At 35.0% G+C, this 17,499-nt stretch overlaps 1 protein-coding gene across 9 annotated transcripts in view; it reads left to right on the top strand.

Moving 5' to 3' along the window:
• Positions 1 to 17,499, top strand: part of KIAA0753 (KIAA0753 ortholog) — a 30,640-nt gene that overhangs the window by 3,665 nt on the left and 9,476 nt on the right. For 5 of the 9 annotated variants that reach the window (XM_072026066.1, XM_072026062.1, XM_072026060.1 and 2 more), the window contains exons 5-18: positions 44 to 106; positions 919 to 1,134; positions 2,324 to 2,522; positions 4,003 to 4,232; positions 5,348 to 5,517; positions 6,174 to 6,227; positions 6,885 to 7,001; positions 7,884 to 7,973; positions 8,190 to 8,277; positions 9,583 to 9,753; positions 10,781 to 10,856; positions 12,488 to 12,608; positions 12,784 to 13,008; positions 14,999 to 15,112. In XM_072026066.1, the coding sequence (XP_071882167.1) occupies positions 44 to 106; positions 919 to 1,134; positions 2,324 to 2,522; positions 4,003 to 4,232; positions 5,348 to 5,517; positions 6,174 to 6,227; positions 6,885 to 7,001; positions 7,884 to 7,973; positions 8,190 to 8,277; positions 9,583 to 9,753; positions 10,781 to 10,856; positions 12,488 to 12,608; positions 12,784 to 13,008; positions 14,999 to 15,112 (1,934 nt within the window). The other 4 variants (XM_072026065.1, XM_072026063.1, XM_072026067.1 and 1 more) reach the window with 4 other exon arrangements.

The following is a 17,499-nucleotide window of genomic DNA, read 5'->3' as shown; positions in this document are numbered from 1 at the left end:
TCTAACTGACATTCCCCACTCCCCCTCCTTTCTTGATAAACAGGTAAAAGAAATTCAGGATGATTTAGAGAAACTGAGTCCTCATGAAATCAAACACACTAAAAAGGTAAGATGGAATTATCCTTTAGGCTGTCAGTCACTCACGGACAGAAAACTTCTTAGTTAATTCAGTTTGCTAAATGTCACCTTGTCTAAGGTACATCTGAATTCTCTCTAGAAGGAAGGTTTTCCTTGTGCTTGGCACCTTTCATCCTATTCTTCAAAATATATAGCTCACTTGGTTTCATGCTGTCTTTGCTGCTTCCCTCTTCTCCTCAGTTCTTGCCTGCCTGCAGTAAACTGTAGAGAAGGCTGTTGGTCTTGTGCTTTAATGTTGTTTCTAATTCCTCCCTCATTCTGTTTCCTTTTCTGAGTAACACTGTGTTCTACTCTTGACTATTATTTTTGACTTCCTGTTCATGTTACTCATTCTTATCAGCCATCTTTTCTGATTTTCTTGCCTATCCATTATCTTTCAGAAAGATAGTGCTGCGATCATTCCTACTGTTTGGCGAGTATTGTCCAATTATTCTCTCATGCTTTTCCATCACCTGGATTTTTTTCACTAACACAAATTCTGGGGAGGTAGAATGTTCTACAACCATGCTGTTTTACATTGGGTCCAAGCCTATGACTCTCTAGGCATGGAATAGTAGAAACAACATGAAGTGTTACAGCCATGCTATTTTAGCTGACACTAGCATGATTCTTGATATGTGGACTGCTGTGTAGCACCTTTAGTGGGTTGTATAAACGCCTGTTTTGTTCTGTTTCAAAAATGGCCTCATCTCCATAAGAAGTATCCAAAGTCTTGAGTGTTTCTATGTCCATATTCATAGAGATTATAGTTATTAAAGCATTTATTTTTAATTTTTTCAGTCTCAAGCAGTATCCAGATTGGCAGCAGCACACAGAGGAGCTATACGAGCCTTGCAGGCATTTGCCAATCAGTTTACTGATCAAACAGAGCAACTTATTCCTACCCACTACAAGGAACTGGGCAGTCTCATTCGACAGCTGTCTCTTTGTTCTGCCAAACTAGAAGTGGATTCTTCAGTTTCTGACATTATCATAGATATTTTGCTGCAAATTGAGGTAGGAATAAGCATTTTGTTTCTGCTAAGGAAGAAGAGAAATAGTGAAATAAAAGACTGTGTAAGCTGTATCGTGTCTTCATGAAATTGCAGAATATCTATATATTTATTTTTTTAAAGGCCATTTTCCTAATATATTAGCATATTGCTAATGTTCATAAAATAGCGGTGGTCTAAATAAAGTTGCATCCTATTCACGGAAGCTACCTGCGGTAGTTCATGTTGATGCTTTTCCTACCTTTTATTGGCTGTCCTGGTAGAATCAAAACTGGTAGTGATAGTGCTAACAGAACAGCAATTTCTGATTCATTTGCTGTTTTCAGGATTGAAAGAATTGCGTTTGATGTATTTCTGTACATTACGTGTCGATTGTTTTGCAATGCATGCTTTAGTCATCAGGATTAGAAGAGGCTCTGCCTCGTGCAGTCATGGCTGCAGACTTATCTAGGCAGAAGATAAAATTGTAGCTACAAGAGTTGTTGAAGCTCTGTGCCCTTCAAATGAGTTTTGGTAATATCTGATGTTTTGAAACATGTTGGTATAATAGAAAAGTTCTGATTCACATTTCCTGATGCAGTTTCTAACTACCAGGATTTTTTAAGTAAGAACCTACATAACCTGAACTATTATGAAAGCAGTATTTAAGTCATTTGAATGAAAATAGCTGATACAATAGCCACAAGATGTTTTATTTAACTTAAAATATTGTTCTAACTGTAAGAGCTGTGTTGTTATTTTTGCTTTGAACTGCTTATTAGCACATTAACAGCGAGTGAAAATTACCTTGGAAAAGGAAAGGAGCTAGAATTAAGATTGGACTTGTCATTGGAAAAAGTGTTTGTCTGTCTTATCCTAGTCATGTGGATGTTCTTACTATCTGTAGACTTTGTGTCTGTTTCTTTTTGAATATGCTGTAAACAGATAATTTGCTGGAGTTTTCTGTAAATAAAAAAAAAAAAAGCACACCTTTTCCGTGTTACACAAAGATGCTTCTGCATGATCAAGCTATCAAGTATAGGCACTACAAAAAAAAAAACAACAACCCACCAACAAGAAAACAAACAAACAAAAACAAAGCCACACCAAAAAGTTCCAATTATTTAGATTCTCTTTAATTTGCTTCTTATCATTCTTCATTATCTCATAGGGTTTACTGAGAGAGTAATTAAAATTATAAATATTTCATGCAGGATCTGGATTCATTGCTGGAAAAGAAACAAGCAGCCAAAAAATCAAAGAAATGTCTTACAGCATCTCAGCACAAATTTCCAGTGAACACTGAGACATCTCCAGGCAGAAAGCAGCTGACATCTCCAAAAGGAGGAAAAAAGTCTGTCATCTTAAAGGAAAAGCATGGACAAGAACCTAGAAAATTTCCAGCTGCCAGAGGTCTCTTGATTGGCTTATATTTTATTTTTAAATACACTTTATCAGTAAACTTACCATCTGGAGTTCAATTTTGTAGTATGTTACATACTGCTGGACAGACGTGCATAACAGCCCATATGTAGTCATCAGATACACATAGCCTTGTTAGACATTTTTTTCAGCAGTTCCCATGAGATGATGGGCCTGCAGGTTTATATGCCTCTTTCTAATTATATCATCTTCGTATTCTTATTATGTCCATTTGTTTTACAGTAGGCTATTCTTGGATTGCTTTTCTTCAGTGTATACCTAAATGACAGTTTAGAAGTTCACTTTAATGGTGCATAAAGAACGTATCCAAATGCCTATGTGGAAAAGACTGTATAAATACTTTTGAAATGCAGAGTTATTGACTGTTAGCAAGTCTCCAACAAAACTATCATTGTTTATCGGACTTCTAACAATGAATAGCATATTGAAGCTTTGGCTCAGAGTTTCATTAGTTTGTGCAGTTTCTCTACCTTTGAGGGGTTTTGAGAGGCATGGCTTTATTTTGTTCTTGACAATGCATTCATCCCCATCTGCACTGTAGTCAAACTTTCAGTACTTAGAGACACATTGATAGTTGTCTTTGTTTTTCACTGTTAGAAGTCTTTGTTCTTCACTACTAGATTGCCGTGCAACCTTTGGGAATTGGTTTCCTTTATTGTTCATTTACCTCATATGATATTAAATGAGCTTTATTATTTCTCGCCATCTTTTGAAATAAGGTTACTAACTGACATATTTTGCCACCTCATGAAAACCATTATAGATTACTACATTATTATGTAACCTCTGTAATTGATCTGATATGATATAGTTTAGTGGAGGACTTGTTAGTGTTAGGTCAGAGGTTGGACTAAGTGATCTTGGAGATCTCTTCCAACCTAGATGATTCTGTGATCGTTCTTATATGGGGTGTCTTTCAAATACATTATGCTGCTTTTTACTAGAAGACTAAAGTTAGGGGGAGAAACCTACTATGACATGAATTCTTTGTGGCAGTCCAGAGAGAGAGTATATTGAGAAGCATTTTTTGGTTTTCATGTATGTTGTGGCCAAAAATATGTATGTTTGTTTGTTTGTTTTTAAAATCATTGCCTAAACCTTATATAGCAATGACTGTTCACAGGCTTTCAAATGACTGCATTTGTGTATATGTACCTAGAGAATATGTGTATATTTTCATGTATACATAAATATACACAAACGCAAAGCAAAATTTCCTGTTCAATGAAACAGTGTAATAAGCCAGTTTACTTAATAGTTGGCAGGAAATACAAACAAAAAACCCACTTGTTTGTTTGTTTTTAATTTTGATTTTTTTGAATTATGGTAAAGCTTTAAATTTTTGTGATTAGGTATACCTAGCACAACAGAAATGTCAAATGTAGACGTAAACATGATTCTTGCCCCATTGAACTTACAGTTGAAAGTTTCTTTTTTATTTTTGATACAGATAAACTTCAACATGTTACAAATATTTCAGCAGTTCAGAAGATGAACAGTCATGCGCATATATTGCACAATAAATTCCAAGAAGAAAATGATCTACCTACTCCAGAGAGAAATGCTGTTTTGAAAGGAAGTATAGATTCACAGTCAAGATCTAGAGCTGTAAAAAAGGATCTCATCCTTGAAAGTGTCCCTTTGAAAAAGAAAGAACTGATATTACCTGTAAAATCACAGGTATGGAAGTGATAAAAGAATTTTATGCTTTCTTCAACTTGTCCCCTGGGATTTGTTATTTATTGTAAGGCATGGTCAAGCTTTGTACTTCCTAATTTTTTTTTATTCTGAGCTCAGAGACATAGAGGGAGAAATTCTGTCATTTGCCTGTATTGTTTCTGGTGTTTTTATTTTATCAAATGTTTTTTGAATGCAATGTTTTTGCTCATTAAAAATGCACTGTACAACTAGGAACAATGAGGAACAGAATGAACAAGGAAAAATATTTGCTCAAAGCTAGTTTCATTTTTGAAATTAACATGGTTATTTTTCAACTTGGAATTAAAGATGCAGTATTTTTCCCTTATTAGTCATCCTCTGATGCCTTCCATGGTAGTGCTGTGCTAACATTTGGAAGATATAATTTAGGCAGATTTTTTTCATTGATTATAGACATTATAAAACTATGCAAGACAGATTCTGGTTTCTGATAAATCCTTCCTCCAGTCAACAGGAGGCTTCTGTGTTGCAAACAAATGAGTTGTTTAAAAATTATTTTCAAATGCTAAATTTTGTGAATAGTTCATTTTTATTTTTTTTCTTCCTCTAAATATCACCTTCAGCTTGAAAAATCAGTTCTGGTATTAGTAACATGGATTTATGCATATGTAACTATTTTACTGCTTGCCATATCAGTGAGAACTGTGAGCAGGAAGGTTAAACGTTTCAATAATTCATACTGAAGGGACTAGTCTGAATGTCTTTGCCACAAATGCAGATATGGCAATATTAGAGTTTTATTGCTGAGAGGAATGTTACCTTGGAAATCTATTTGGATTTACTCAGAGTTAACATAGAGTCTAATTATGAAAAAGTCCACAGAAGCTTTTCCCCATGAAAAGTATCAATGAGAAATTAGAGCTACTTGCAAAAATTGTATTTGCAGAATTAAGCACGTTCTGTTTGGGCACAGTTGTACTTCCCTTTAAATCAGTTGTAAAACCTCTACATACGTTAATTATGCAATAAAGCCAGCATACCTGATTTCAAGGCAAATTCTGAAGCAGAATACAAAATATTTTCAAAAGTGAACAACAGAAGATGCATGTTTTTAATATGATTATGTTAATCTTAAGGGAATGCTTAAACCTCAAAAACGTCGGCAGGTACAGCCTCAAGGAAAGCATGCCCAATTTCAAGATACAACTATAGCTTTTCAGCTAAAAGAGAATAAACGACTTGTTAAGGAGAACAGAACACCCTGGGTGCCTCCAAACCCTACATCTCCACCTGCTTCACTGAAACGGTATGTCCACAGTCTAGTGTTTACCTTACTTTTCTGTGGAAATGTTGCTGTATGTGTACCAGTAAATAGGATAGATTGGGTCTGGTTCTCAGACCATGAAGACAAGTGGTATAGTATATCTCACAACCAGATAGTTGTATTCTTTTCTCACTCAGCATAAAGTGGCCTTATTCATACAGCCTGGAAAAAGCCATTGCCTTATGCTTTTTCCTGGATTACGTCCCGGTATTGTCTGGGAGTCATAGGCTAAAACTGCAGGCAACTGTGCTGTGCACTGACAGTGTACATAGCATGCAGAATGGATGTTCATATGCCATGTTGGTGCTTGTGGTCTGGCTTTGCTTAGGTTAGTTCTTCTCTAAAAGAATATGTTGTTACACTGTTTGTATCTTTTGGTCCTGCCATAATGGTTTTCAAGTTCATAAGCTAATTCGAATTCAAACTAACAGAGGTAAAAGTAACAGCAGTATGTTCCTTAAAGTGTCATGAAATTAATTATTCATCTAAATGAATAGTTCCTAGTAGTGCCTTCTGTGTGGGGAGTAATGTGATCATATCAAAATGTGTTACTAATCAAAGAATATATATAGCCTGTTAAGCCTTTTGTAAATGGCACCACTACAAGAAAGTTTTTAGGGGCTTTATTTTTGTTTTAGGCATGTACCTCTGATCTGTAGTACATCAGACTTATTAATCCTGCTGTCAGAAAAGTAAGCATTTCTAATGTGCACACTTAATATTATTTGTAGTAATGTGTTCAGGGTTATTTCACTGTGGAAAAATGCTCAGGGATAAATGCTAAAAGAACTAGATCAGGAGAAAAAAATCTCAATCAACATTGGCTGAACACGTCTTTTAAGTGATCTTTTTATTGGATGCAGTTATCCAAAATAATTATTAGTATTGAGTTATTAGTGAAAGGATGTTCTAATTAATTCTTATATGCTGGAGGGAAGTCTCCTCATAGTAATACGTTTGTTATCATTTGCCCTCTTCCTTCTAAGATCTTTTAAGAAATAAAAAATAAAAATAGATACTGTGGTAATGAAACAATTAAAACACCTGGAAATAGCTAGATCCTACATCCTTCTGTCATCACCTCTGAGGAAGATTGTTTGCAGGATTAGGGAAGAAATACAGTGTGAACGTTACCAAACATGTCATATTGACTTCCTCTTTGTTTCCACCTTTACATTTACATGGGCTTAGTTTTATGCCTCTAATTCAGCCAATTAGGATCAGAAGAGTTACCCATTGAGAGCTTAAATATGGTCTGAAGGGCATAATTTGGGCAAAGGTTAGTGCAGTAATTATGTTTGCTATGAAAATAGTATTTTTTGCCATTAGTGTTTTCCCGCCGTTGACAGTGCTTACAGGATATCCAGGACTGCAAGTTCCAAGAAGCTCATTCATAAGCATTCAGCTTTGCAGAAAGGGAAGACAGAAGAAAGAAGACTAGGGCTCATGGAAAAAGAAGCTCTCAGGTTGGCATGAATATTCCGATTGGAAACACTAAATATTTTTTCTGAATGTTCTTTTTTTTTTCTTGTTTAGAGCTGGTTTGATTCAGAGGGTAAATAGCCAGTGCCTAGTGTAGTTAGGCAAGGGTTGAATCAAGGCCAGGCTAGTGAAGGCTAAACTGAGTTGCAGATGGTTAAGTTATTTCACGTCCCTACATGTGAAACTATGAAGTCCCCTTAGTTTCATGAGATGAAGCTTGCCTTTTTTTTTTTTTTTTTTTTCCCCTACCTCTCTTTTCTTTCTCAGAGGAAATTGAGCCTTTTTTTGGCCATGGAGGGATACTTTCCTTTCTCTCTTCCTCTTCTGTAGGGTTTGGAGTCTTATAATTCCAGTATAACCTGTCCAGCATTTTGGACTACTCCTTTCATTAGAGATTGGTTCACTTGATTTGCATGTGGTATAAAAATACAGAAAATGACCTAGCAGCATAAGTAGCAAGGAACATGTGAAAAAGGATTCATGGAGTCTTTCTAGTAATGGCTGAACTGAGCTACAGATGACTAAATACTTCTATGCCCCTTCATGTTCAATTTCATGTCCCTTCATTGATAGACGTTGCATCTATAGTGGGCAGTGTATATTGTAAGATGAAGAGCTTGTCTATCAAGGCAGTATTTGTGGTCAGCCACGAAGTTGCCTGTTTGCCAGTAGCAGAGGCAGAAAAGAAGATCCCTTGTTCTCAAATGAATTTCCAGAATTATACCATCTTAAAGTCAGTATTACTTTTCTCTCTAAATTTTTTTCAGCATTTTCTAACCTAATGTCCAGAATCAGATGACTTAATTCTCCAGTTGACAGAACATGCATTTTGTAAACTTCTGTATATTATTGTTTTGATTTTGAAGATTTGAAGTTCCGGCTTCAAGCCATGCTAAAAGGATGAAGGTTCTAACTGACCTCAGCAAAGGAGAAATGGAAAAAATAAAAAAGCTAAGGTAATGACTTGCTTTGAAAAATTAATAAATGGTATCAGATCTGATATGGCTTTCCCCTAGTTCCCCGTACTAATATTAAAAACTTCCAATCTTCACACTTAACAAAAAAGTGGTTTGATGTGTTTGTTTGTGTTTGTTTATTTTCATACCAAGATTCAGAATGACATTATCATTTAGCTGTTTTTTTTTTGTCTTTTTTTTCGTGTGTGTGTGTAGGTCACAAGGTGCTTCTCCAACCCAGTATGTAGACAAAATTGAGAAAGCAGTACAGAAACACCTAGAACCTCCGTTGGATAGGGTGCAGGTAGTACATTTAAGCTCATGGTAGTATTTGAAGGATACATGTGTAAAGGGGCAATACAAAATTTCTTTTAAGCAGTGCAAGTAAGCAGTTTAGGGGAGAAACATCTAAAATGATTTATGTGGGTCTCAAGTTATTTTAACGAAGTTTGGCAAAACTGCATTAATTGTTTTTATCTTTTTTTGATAGTTTCCTGTCAAGTAGTAAATGGTCAAAGAAGTTCTACACTATCCATGACTGGGCTCTATAAGATTATTTTAATAATTTATATAATACCATATTTAATGACTAAATATATTTTGAATAGTAATATATATGACTAAAAATGCAGACAGCTTGATTATCATGAATAGATTTATGTTTTTTTAGCAGATCAATCTCTCCTTGGCAACAAACTGTCACCTGAAGTGTTCTTTTTTTGTAAACCATCTTTCAACTCATGCAGCTGAGAAGGCTTATTCTATCCGTGTGTTATAGAGTAAAGGTGTTTGAAATTTATGATGAATTTTTATCTTTGACATGTGGCAGAATACATCCAAAAAAGTAACAATGATTTCTTGAACGTAGCCATTTCTACTGGCATAAGATACATCTTTAAAACAACATCACTGTGTGGGCACACATGCCTTCTGAAGTATTTTCTTATTTTAACTATCTACATTAGGAAACAGTGGGAAATCTGTTTCTAATGTTTATTTTAAATATGTTTAGTCTGATGTGACCTTGAATGCATGAAGTTGATGGAGGGGGAAAAAATGTTTTCATATAAAATAGTACAGGTACATGAATAGCGACGTCATAGCATGGCTAATTGGTAAAGTTGTACACAACTGGAACCTACAGCTTTGGCCTAGGTTTACCTGCTATGTATTTCTCTATATGTACTCATTACTTCCTGGAGCTGCTGTGGGACTTCTTGTGTATGTTCAGTTAAATGTGTGTGTACTGTTTTGTAAGTGAGGGCCTTCACTTTACTTGAATCCTGGGTGATTTCTGAACCTGTGATGCCCCAGTTTAGGAATGAAGTTATGTAGCAGGTTTTATCTGTATTCAATGATTTTATTGTTAGGAACATACCAAGCTCTCTTTATTGATTTGGCTTATTGTGTGAGTGGGGAAAAAAAATACAGGAAATTATTCGGATTTTCATTAAAAGAAAAAGTTGAAATGACATTTAGATTATTACCATAAGCTGCTACAAGAAATGTTAGACATATAAACATTATTTTTTTTCCTGAATCTCTCTCTCTTTCTCTCTTTCTCTCAGCTGTGTGATTTTTTATTTTATTTTATTTTAACTTTTTTTAGCAGGTTGCAGCAAATGCAGATATCCTGAGTGAGAAGGTATTGGATGATCTTTTAAAAGATACTGCTCAAGAACTCCAGAATACAGAGCAGCAGAAGAAACTCCAGGCTGAGGAGCTCATTGCTGACAGTCCTAGTCTAGAGACAATGTTGCAAAGAATGGAAGAAATTGAAGTAAGTTTTTATCTCTTGGTTGGTCTCAGTAGTTCCAAATTCTTGTTTATTGACCATAAATAGTAATATAATTAAGTATCTACAATCTTAAATTAAGCAAGGTTTGACTGGATCTGTGTATGAAATGGAAGACTTGGAAGACATTTTCACTTCAGCAAAAAATTGTGTAAGAATAGAAGGACGTTTGGCCTAATGGTCTTACTGCTAGCTTTAGAGTTGGTAGACCTGAGTTTGCTTACAACCACAAAGCTCTTGTGGCTTAAATCGTCATATGTGAGTAGAAGAATCAGAATCAGTATGGTGATAATGTAATTGGTTGTCTCACAAGTTGGAAAGTGAACATCAGTGATTTATTTTTTTTTTTATGTAATCCTAATATTGCAGTAGCATAAGCTTCTCAAGAAAACTCAGTGGTGATCAAAAGTATTCCAGGGGGATATGTGGAAGTCAGATAAATGCAGTTAATTATCCATCTTGCTATGTAAATATAGTTCATAATTTAGCTTTGATCTTTCTTATACATTGCTTATTTTTATTATTTTTTTAACTTTTCTTTAATAAGCATTTCCAGAATTTTTGGTTCTAGTCTCAATTTCTTGTTCAGTAAAATCTTTCCTAAATTAGAACTACTGAGTTTCGTGCCATTGACTTCTACAGATCTATTTATAAATTGGAAGCATGAAGTTTACATTGTGCAGTGTCTATATGAGGCACTTAAGCATACATATGAATTCACTTTCAGTAAGACAGGAAGGGTATGAGGGCCCACTGGTTGTTTACGTGCTGTTGATCTGAAATGGGAGGAGCTGCTATGGTACTGGCAACTTGTTGAGTCTTCTAGTATGGCGTTTTGAATGAATAATATTTATTATATATGATTTCATCCCTCCACCCCTTTTCTGTGTTATATTAACTGTGAGAAATAATCTTACTTTGACTGTGACCTGCTTTCCTATCGAGTGATAACTACTACAGCTGAACTGTTAAGTATGTGTTGATTAATTACTTCTGTGTTTTTCAAAAACAGAGATACCAGGCAGCTGTATGCAGGAGATTCACCCAGATTGTGTATAGTGATTCAAAGTTCTGGGCCCAGGAAATGGGTAAGTGTTTTTTCAGTGCAGCTTGTTTTTCCTGTAATCTGTAACTTTAAATTCAGATGTTTTGAAATCAAAATTATTAGATTATGTGTGATCAAATAGCACTGTTCAGACATATTTTTGATTATAGGTGCTCCTTTGAGAGCAGTGTTTCTGAAATACAGTTCTAAAATCAGTATTTAAAAGAAGAGAGGTCTCTTCTGTAAAATGCCTGTCATTTTCTGTTTGCCTTTGTTGGGATTGTATTTGTATGCAAAATACTGCTACTGCAAGTTGGCTGAATCTGTAACACATACTACCAATCACCATGTTAAGTTTGAATGTTGCTGTCCCTTTCTAGGCACTTGTCGTTCCTTAACTTAGATATTTTCTTTTCTACCAAATTGTAGGTAGTGATTTTAGTGCAGTGGAAATGATATTCTACAATCTATAACTGAATATGTACACTGCAACTCATCTGTGAGCTATTTGATTCTACTCTAGAAGAAAGTTAATTTACTTTCTAAGTTTGAGGTCTCCTAAAACCACTCTTTTTCTTGTTAGGCTTTTTGTGTCTTCTGTTTTCTTTAATAAATCATCAGTTTACATGACTTAAGTTCAAGTGTAAATGTTAGTTAAGTTTTAATATAGTGGTTAGTCTGAAAGGTAGCATGCAGAAGGTAATATTAAATTATTTAATTAAGCTTAGAAGGTTTTTTCTCTTTCCTTATTCCTTTCAAGTGATGCTGATATTGTTTTTAGGTCTTGCCAGCATACTTGCAAGTTTAATTCTTTTTTTGAATAGAATTCATTATTCAATGTGTTTTAGCAATAAGTATTTAATTCATTAAAAAAAAATAAAATACTGCTCATATGCTTCCAGTTAACATTAATCATGTTTTACTTGCTTGTTTTTATTGGATGGAAAATAAGTAGAGGAATTTAAAGTCCTTCAGACTAAAAATAGCACCTAACTTTACATCGGATCTTTTTTTTTTTTTTTAAAAAAAAAAAAAGAGAGGGACCTTTGTAATGTTGGAAGAAAGTTGTGCATTAGTGAAAGCTATCATTCCAAACTTTAGCTGATATTTCCCATACATAAAACTGCACATCTTAGTATTGTTTGCCACAGTGACATGCTAATAAAGACAACTTTTCTTGTTATTTGTCCCCCACACCTTTGTTCTTTATCCTACTATTTGATTGAGTACAATGAAGTTACACCAATTTACCAAGCTGAGGCTCTGATCACATACCAACTTTAATGGAACTGCATTGTTTTAAACCAGGTAGAAGTGTCACAGTAAGGCCGATGATGACGGTCCAAATCTTGTTGCATCGTTTTCCATATCTTGCCAAGCTCAATAGCCTACATTAGTTTTCAAGTGGTATTTTCTCTCTTCTCTAGTAGTATCCACTGATACAACAAACTATATTAAAGGTAGGATTTGTAAAATGCTCAGCTTTAATACACCAAGTTCTTGGAAATCCTGTCTTAAGTTTACGTTTTAGGGGGTTGTCAGCATCAGTACTTCACTTACCTGAAGGATTTGCTTATAAAGTAAGGAAAAGTTTTTTATGAAGTCTTAATTGCATTAATTGTAGTTTTTCCTTTTCCAAATAAAACATTCTTAATGTTATTTTCTTCCTTCTAGATCAACAAAGTGCATTAACAGCTAAAATACCTACATCTCCTCATCCAATTCACATAACCAAATTAACCCAGCACATAGAGCCAGAAACAGACATTTTAATTGAAAAACTTTTTGATGACAAGTAAGTGGAATATTTGGCCCTATATGAAAGAAACTGTGGTGCATTTATGCTGTGCATCTTCTTTACAGCATTTTCATTGTGGGAAATTATGGTTCCTATTTAAAGAGATTTTCTGATTTTTCAAAAAGATAATTGGAAATCTAGTTCTGATTTAATGATTATTCTGTATTTCCAGCGATATTGATGAAAACAAAGAACCAAAAGAGAAATTGCTGACTGGAAATGATATTCTGAATCCCTTGACCCAGAATTCTATACAGAAGGAGTGCTATATTTCTCTCCCTGTTACAAAGCATATGCTCCAGAGCATCAAGGATTATAACAGCAGATATGAACATCACCTAAAGCTCATTTTTCATGAGGCAATAGGTGGTTTCAATCCATGGCAGATTGCTGAGAGGTATGTGAACTATCCACGTATTTTGGAAGTGAATGTATAGGCTGATGAACAGTTTTTTCTATCCTTATTTAGGAAGGGAGTGGGGAAGGGGCCATTTAAATTCCACATTAAAAGCCAGAAGCAGTCAGCTACTGGACTGTTTTTCCAATGGTACTTGGTGTTCATGGATTTTTAAGGTACTTGGAGAAAATTAAAGGATGTGGAAGAAGAATGTCCTGGAGGGGTGATTATTTTTCACATCTTTGTATGGTGTTACCATACAAAGTGTATGGTAACTGTGCAACTGTGTGAAATACAAGGTAAATTACGTTTGGAAGTCTAAATTGGTTGAAGTGAAAATTGTCAATTTTAACTTGACCTCATTTTGCAAAAATTGGTATTCTATTGCTATAGAAAATTCAGCGAAGAATTGTTCTCACTCAGCTTTCCTCATCCATTTCTACAATGAATTCATGAATGAGTCTGTAGGGAGGCTTTGTAAAAGATCTAGCTGGTGAGCATACTCTGAAAATGCCTTAAACATGACATTTTCATTGTATCAGAGAACACAACATGATGTTTCATCTGAAGATAGGAGGTAGTTGCATTGTCCCTTCATTAAGTCAGTAGTATCAACAGGTAAACTGAAGGAAAACCAAATCAACTTTTTTGTTAAGAAAGAAAGAAAGTACTAGGAATCTTTAATCTTCGTGTACGATTACGAAGTTAGTGTTTCATGGAACAACCCTAGATAATCTTAAAGACACCAGTGGCCTTAGTGCAGATTTCAGTGCTTCCTTTTCCTCAAATTTTGACCCTTTCATGGAGCTCACTATGAGAAGAGTGACATAGGTTATTTACCATCCCTTAGTAGAAACAGAAGAGGTGAAGAAGCAATAAACAACATTGCTGTTCATTTATTGGCAAAGAAAAATGTTTCACATTCATTCAGTGTTTGTTAAGCAAACATGTCAGTGAAAGATGGAATAGCCCTTGCATTCACAGTTGAAAAAGTGTTTCAGTTGTTCAATAACAGGTACAGCAACTAACTGATATCACTGGGTTTCATTCCTTGTACATTTCTTGAGTGATTTTCTACAAATTGTTTTAAATTTGTTTTAAATTTGTATTATTTATTTCAGAAATCATCTATTGAACATGGATAGTTGAAAGACCAGTTCTTTCTTGGGACTGGCAGATGGATTAAATGGGAGTGAATCTTTCCTTCTGACAGCAGAATTCCACTGCTTTTGCCTATGATGCGTGTTACTTGAAATCAAACTACAAATGTAATCTGATATCCAAGATGTTTCATTGACTTACTTTTACCACAAGAGGGCAATATAAATCTTGCTGTATAAGTATTACAAAATGTTTAAAAGAAATGCCCACACTATGCTAAAAAGGTCTTGGATATGTTAACTTTATGATATTTTAGAATATTTGCAAAACTCTGAAGATATGTTTTCAAGAAAACAGTAAATAACTGTATTCTTACGCTAAAATAATTTTCCTTTCTGTGACATCAACTGTGGTCCAGAGATCTCTGAAAATGGAAATTTCTAATCTCACTTTTCCTGAAATTCTATTGCTCTCCATAATGCCTGATTCGGTAGCAGCTAAAATCAGTAAGAAGCTTTCTATTTACTTCAACGGCCTTTGGGTAAGCACAGTAGTATTTTGTTGTACTCCAAAAGCAGGATTAGTATCTGTTAGTTTGAAAAAGGAAGCAACAGAGATCTGTTAACACCTCTAAGCCTGAAGTATTTATCCTTTGCTGTGAAGCAGACTGAGGAAAGAATTTGGACTGTCTTATACAACACAAACCACTACGTAACTTTTCTGTGGTAGTGGAATCTCTTTCTAAGCTAAGCAGTGGAAAGAAAAAAAAAAAGAGTATTGTTCTTTTAAAATCAGAGATATTCAATACCATTTGTGTCAATGGAACGAATGACTGAAATTTGAAATCTGATCTTCTGAGTCTTTTTTTTTTTTTCCTCTCCTCCCTCAGTCTTGCAGAAGAACTAACAGAAGAAGCCCTATGTGATGTGGCAGCAGAGCTGCAGGATGTTTGTGAGGATTATGCAGAAGCTGTGTTCACGTCAGAATTTTTGCAGCCAGCACAGTAAGTGCTTTCAAGTCTGCCCCATTATCACATGCAACGTCTGCCGCAGTCTAACAGTCTTACCGAATGACTGTGCTGTGCACAGCCTGCTTGGGCTCATGCAATGAACTTCTGAATTAAGTTCTGAAACTTCTCCTGGTTGTTTCAGTATATCACTAATACATTATACACTGGCAAATGAAACCTTTCAAGAGAAGCACATGATAGAGATTTTTTTTTTCTTGTATTAGCCTAAAGTATTATCTAAATCCAGCATTTAGTGATCCAGCCCCACAGCCCTTAGTTTTCACAGTCTCATTGAAATCAAGAATAACAAACTAAATGAACCATTGTCATTTCTCCAATATTAAATTAACTTTTTAGTTAGTGTACTAGTTTGGGTTATGTCTGAAGTTAGCAATTAGTAAGATTTATGGTACTATTTTGGGGAAATACGAGCCCAATCCTGGAGCAAAGAACAACATGTCAGTCTGTTTCCTTTGATAAATTTATTTTCTGAAATAGTGTTCAAGCTCTTAGAGAACAATTTTAACCTTCTAAGATTATTTTTGTTTCCTCTTATTTGAGCGTATATTTTTAAAATAACTTTTTTTTATTGACGCCTGTTTTACTGTTTTGTTCATTTGAAATTTATATAAAATGTAATAATGTAAATGTTATTGCTGACGTGTGACTTTGCTGATGTGTGATTTAATTTAAAACTACCTTTTTATTTCTAAGATTATAGAGAGCAGCCTATTTTTAAAACCAAAATAGTAAAGATGTAGTATCTGTCTGTATCTGCATGTATGCTTGTGAAAATATTGTCAAGTTATTTTATTTTTTAATAAACAACACTTGTTTCAAAGACTGAGCATATTTTTTAATTTAAGACAACTTCCATCTGAACCCATTTAGAATAGTCAGCACTCAAAGTTCAAGGGAGTACACGGCAGCTTTATAAGAGTCAGACTACCATATGTCTCAATGTAACATGACTGTCTGTCAAAGTAAATATGTTTTATCTCTTAAATCCCATGGTGCTGTGAGTGATATCCTCTGACTGATGATGCCAAAGTGAACTTTTATTGTGGATGAGATTGTGTTTTTTGGGTGCTTTCTTTAAGTTGAGATCTGTGGAGGGCAAAGGCCTTAGGTAGGAACCTTGATTTCATACTCTTCAGTCCTTTCTAAGAATTTAATTAATGGATTTTGTGCTGCATTATTTACAAATGTGAACTAGACGATTTAGGAAGTTTCTAGCCTGAAAAATTTTGTAGGGCTTCATGTTGATAAAATTGACTGCATATCATTATTTCTAAGGGACAAATCAGAAAAAGCTGAATAAAGATTTTACATGTGCATAATTCTTGTCACAGGTTGATGGAGACTATATATGGGGCTGAAATGTGCAACTTCATACCATTGCAGGTGTTAAGTGTGCATCTAGTGAGCCATGTTAACTGACTGGGCTCTTATTTAAAGCAGACATGCATCTGAATCCATAGCTTTTTCAAGCTCAGTACCGGGGAAGTACAATAAGCAGTTTCAGATTCAAAATGTATTTTAACAGTATAGATAGTGAAGAACAGATTTTCTTCAAACCTGTGCTGTTTCTCATTGCTGAAGGTCTTTAGAAACAGGTTAGATATCCAACATGTGCTTTTCTGCCTGGTAGTGCACAGAATTTCCCCATGGATCTGTAAGATCTTCACAGGCCTGTTTTGTCTTGATTCTTTATGTGCAAGTTTCTTCAGTGCCTGAGCTGTGAGATGGACAAAACCAAAACAGGACGGAAGAATTTGGTGTTATATACATGTTTGTATGACTCCATTAAATGTCAGTTACTGCAGTCACATATAGCTGAAGTAGTTCTAAAGTTCACAGAGTGGTTCAGTGATGTAAGTGACAGCAGAAGCACATCAGAGCAGTTTGGTGCAAGGGTAGTGCCAGACCCTGAGTGCACCAAGGTGTTGATGTGGTCACTTCCCAGCTGGTGCTGTGGGCAGCCAGGGATGATTCTGGAAACCCTCTGTGAGGACCATGAAGTGCTCATTCAAATTCTATGAGCAGTTCTTGCAACTCCTGAAAATATGCAATCTACTTTGTAAATATTTAACTGTAGAAATTAGAATGGCATGCTTCTGGGAGAGAGGTAGTTATGGCAACAGTGTTTGCGTTACCAGTGCTTTGAAGAACTACTTTTTTCTGTTAATGCTGGACCTAATTCAACTGCCATTAATGTCAATGTAAGAACATAACTGAGCGCCTTCTGTTTGGTTTGCTTTATCTGTGGGTTACTCTTGGAAGCTAACTTTGCACATCCTCTTTCTCTTTGGACTGCTTTCTTCCCACCAGGAAAAATAAGTGTTTTTGTTTGTTTGTTTTGTTTTGTTTTTTAGATTTTT

This window comes from Anas platyrhynchos, chromosome 20 (assembly GCF_047663525.1).
Source record: "Anas platyrhynchos isolate ZD024472 breed Pekin duck chromosome 20, IASCAAS_PekinDuck_T2T, whole genome shotgun sequence".
Taxonomy (NCBI): domain Eukaryota; kingdom Metazoa; phylum Chordata; class Aves; order Anseriformes; family Anatidae; genus Anas; species Anas platyrhynchos.
This window is presented reverse-complemented; position numbering and strand designations above follow the sequence as displayed.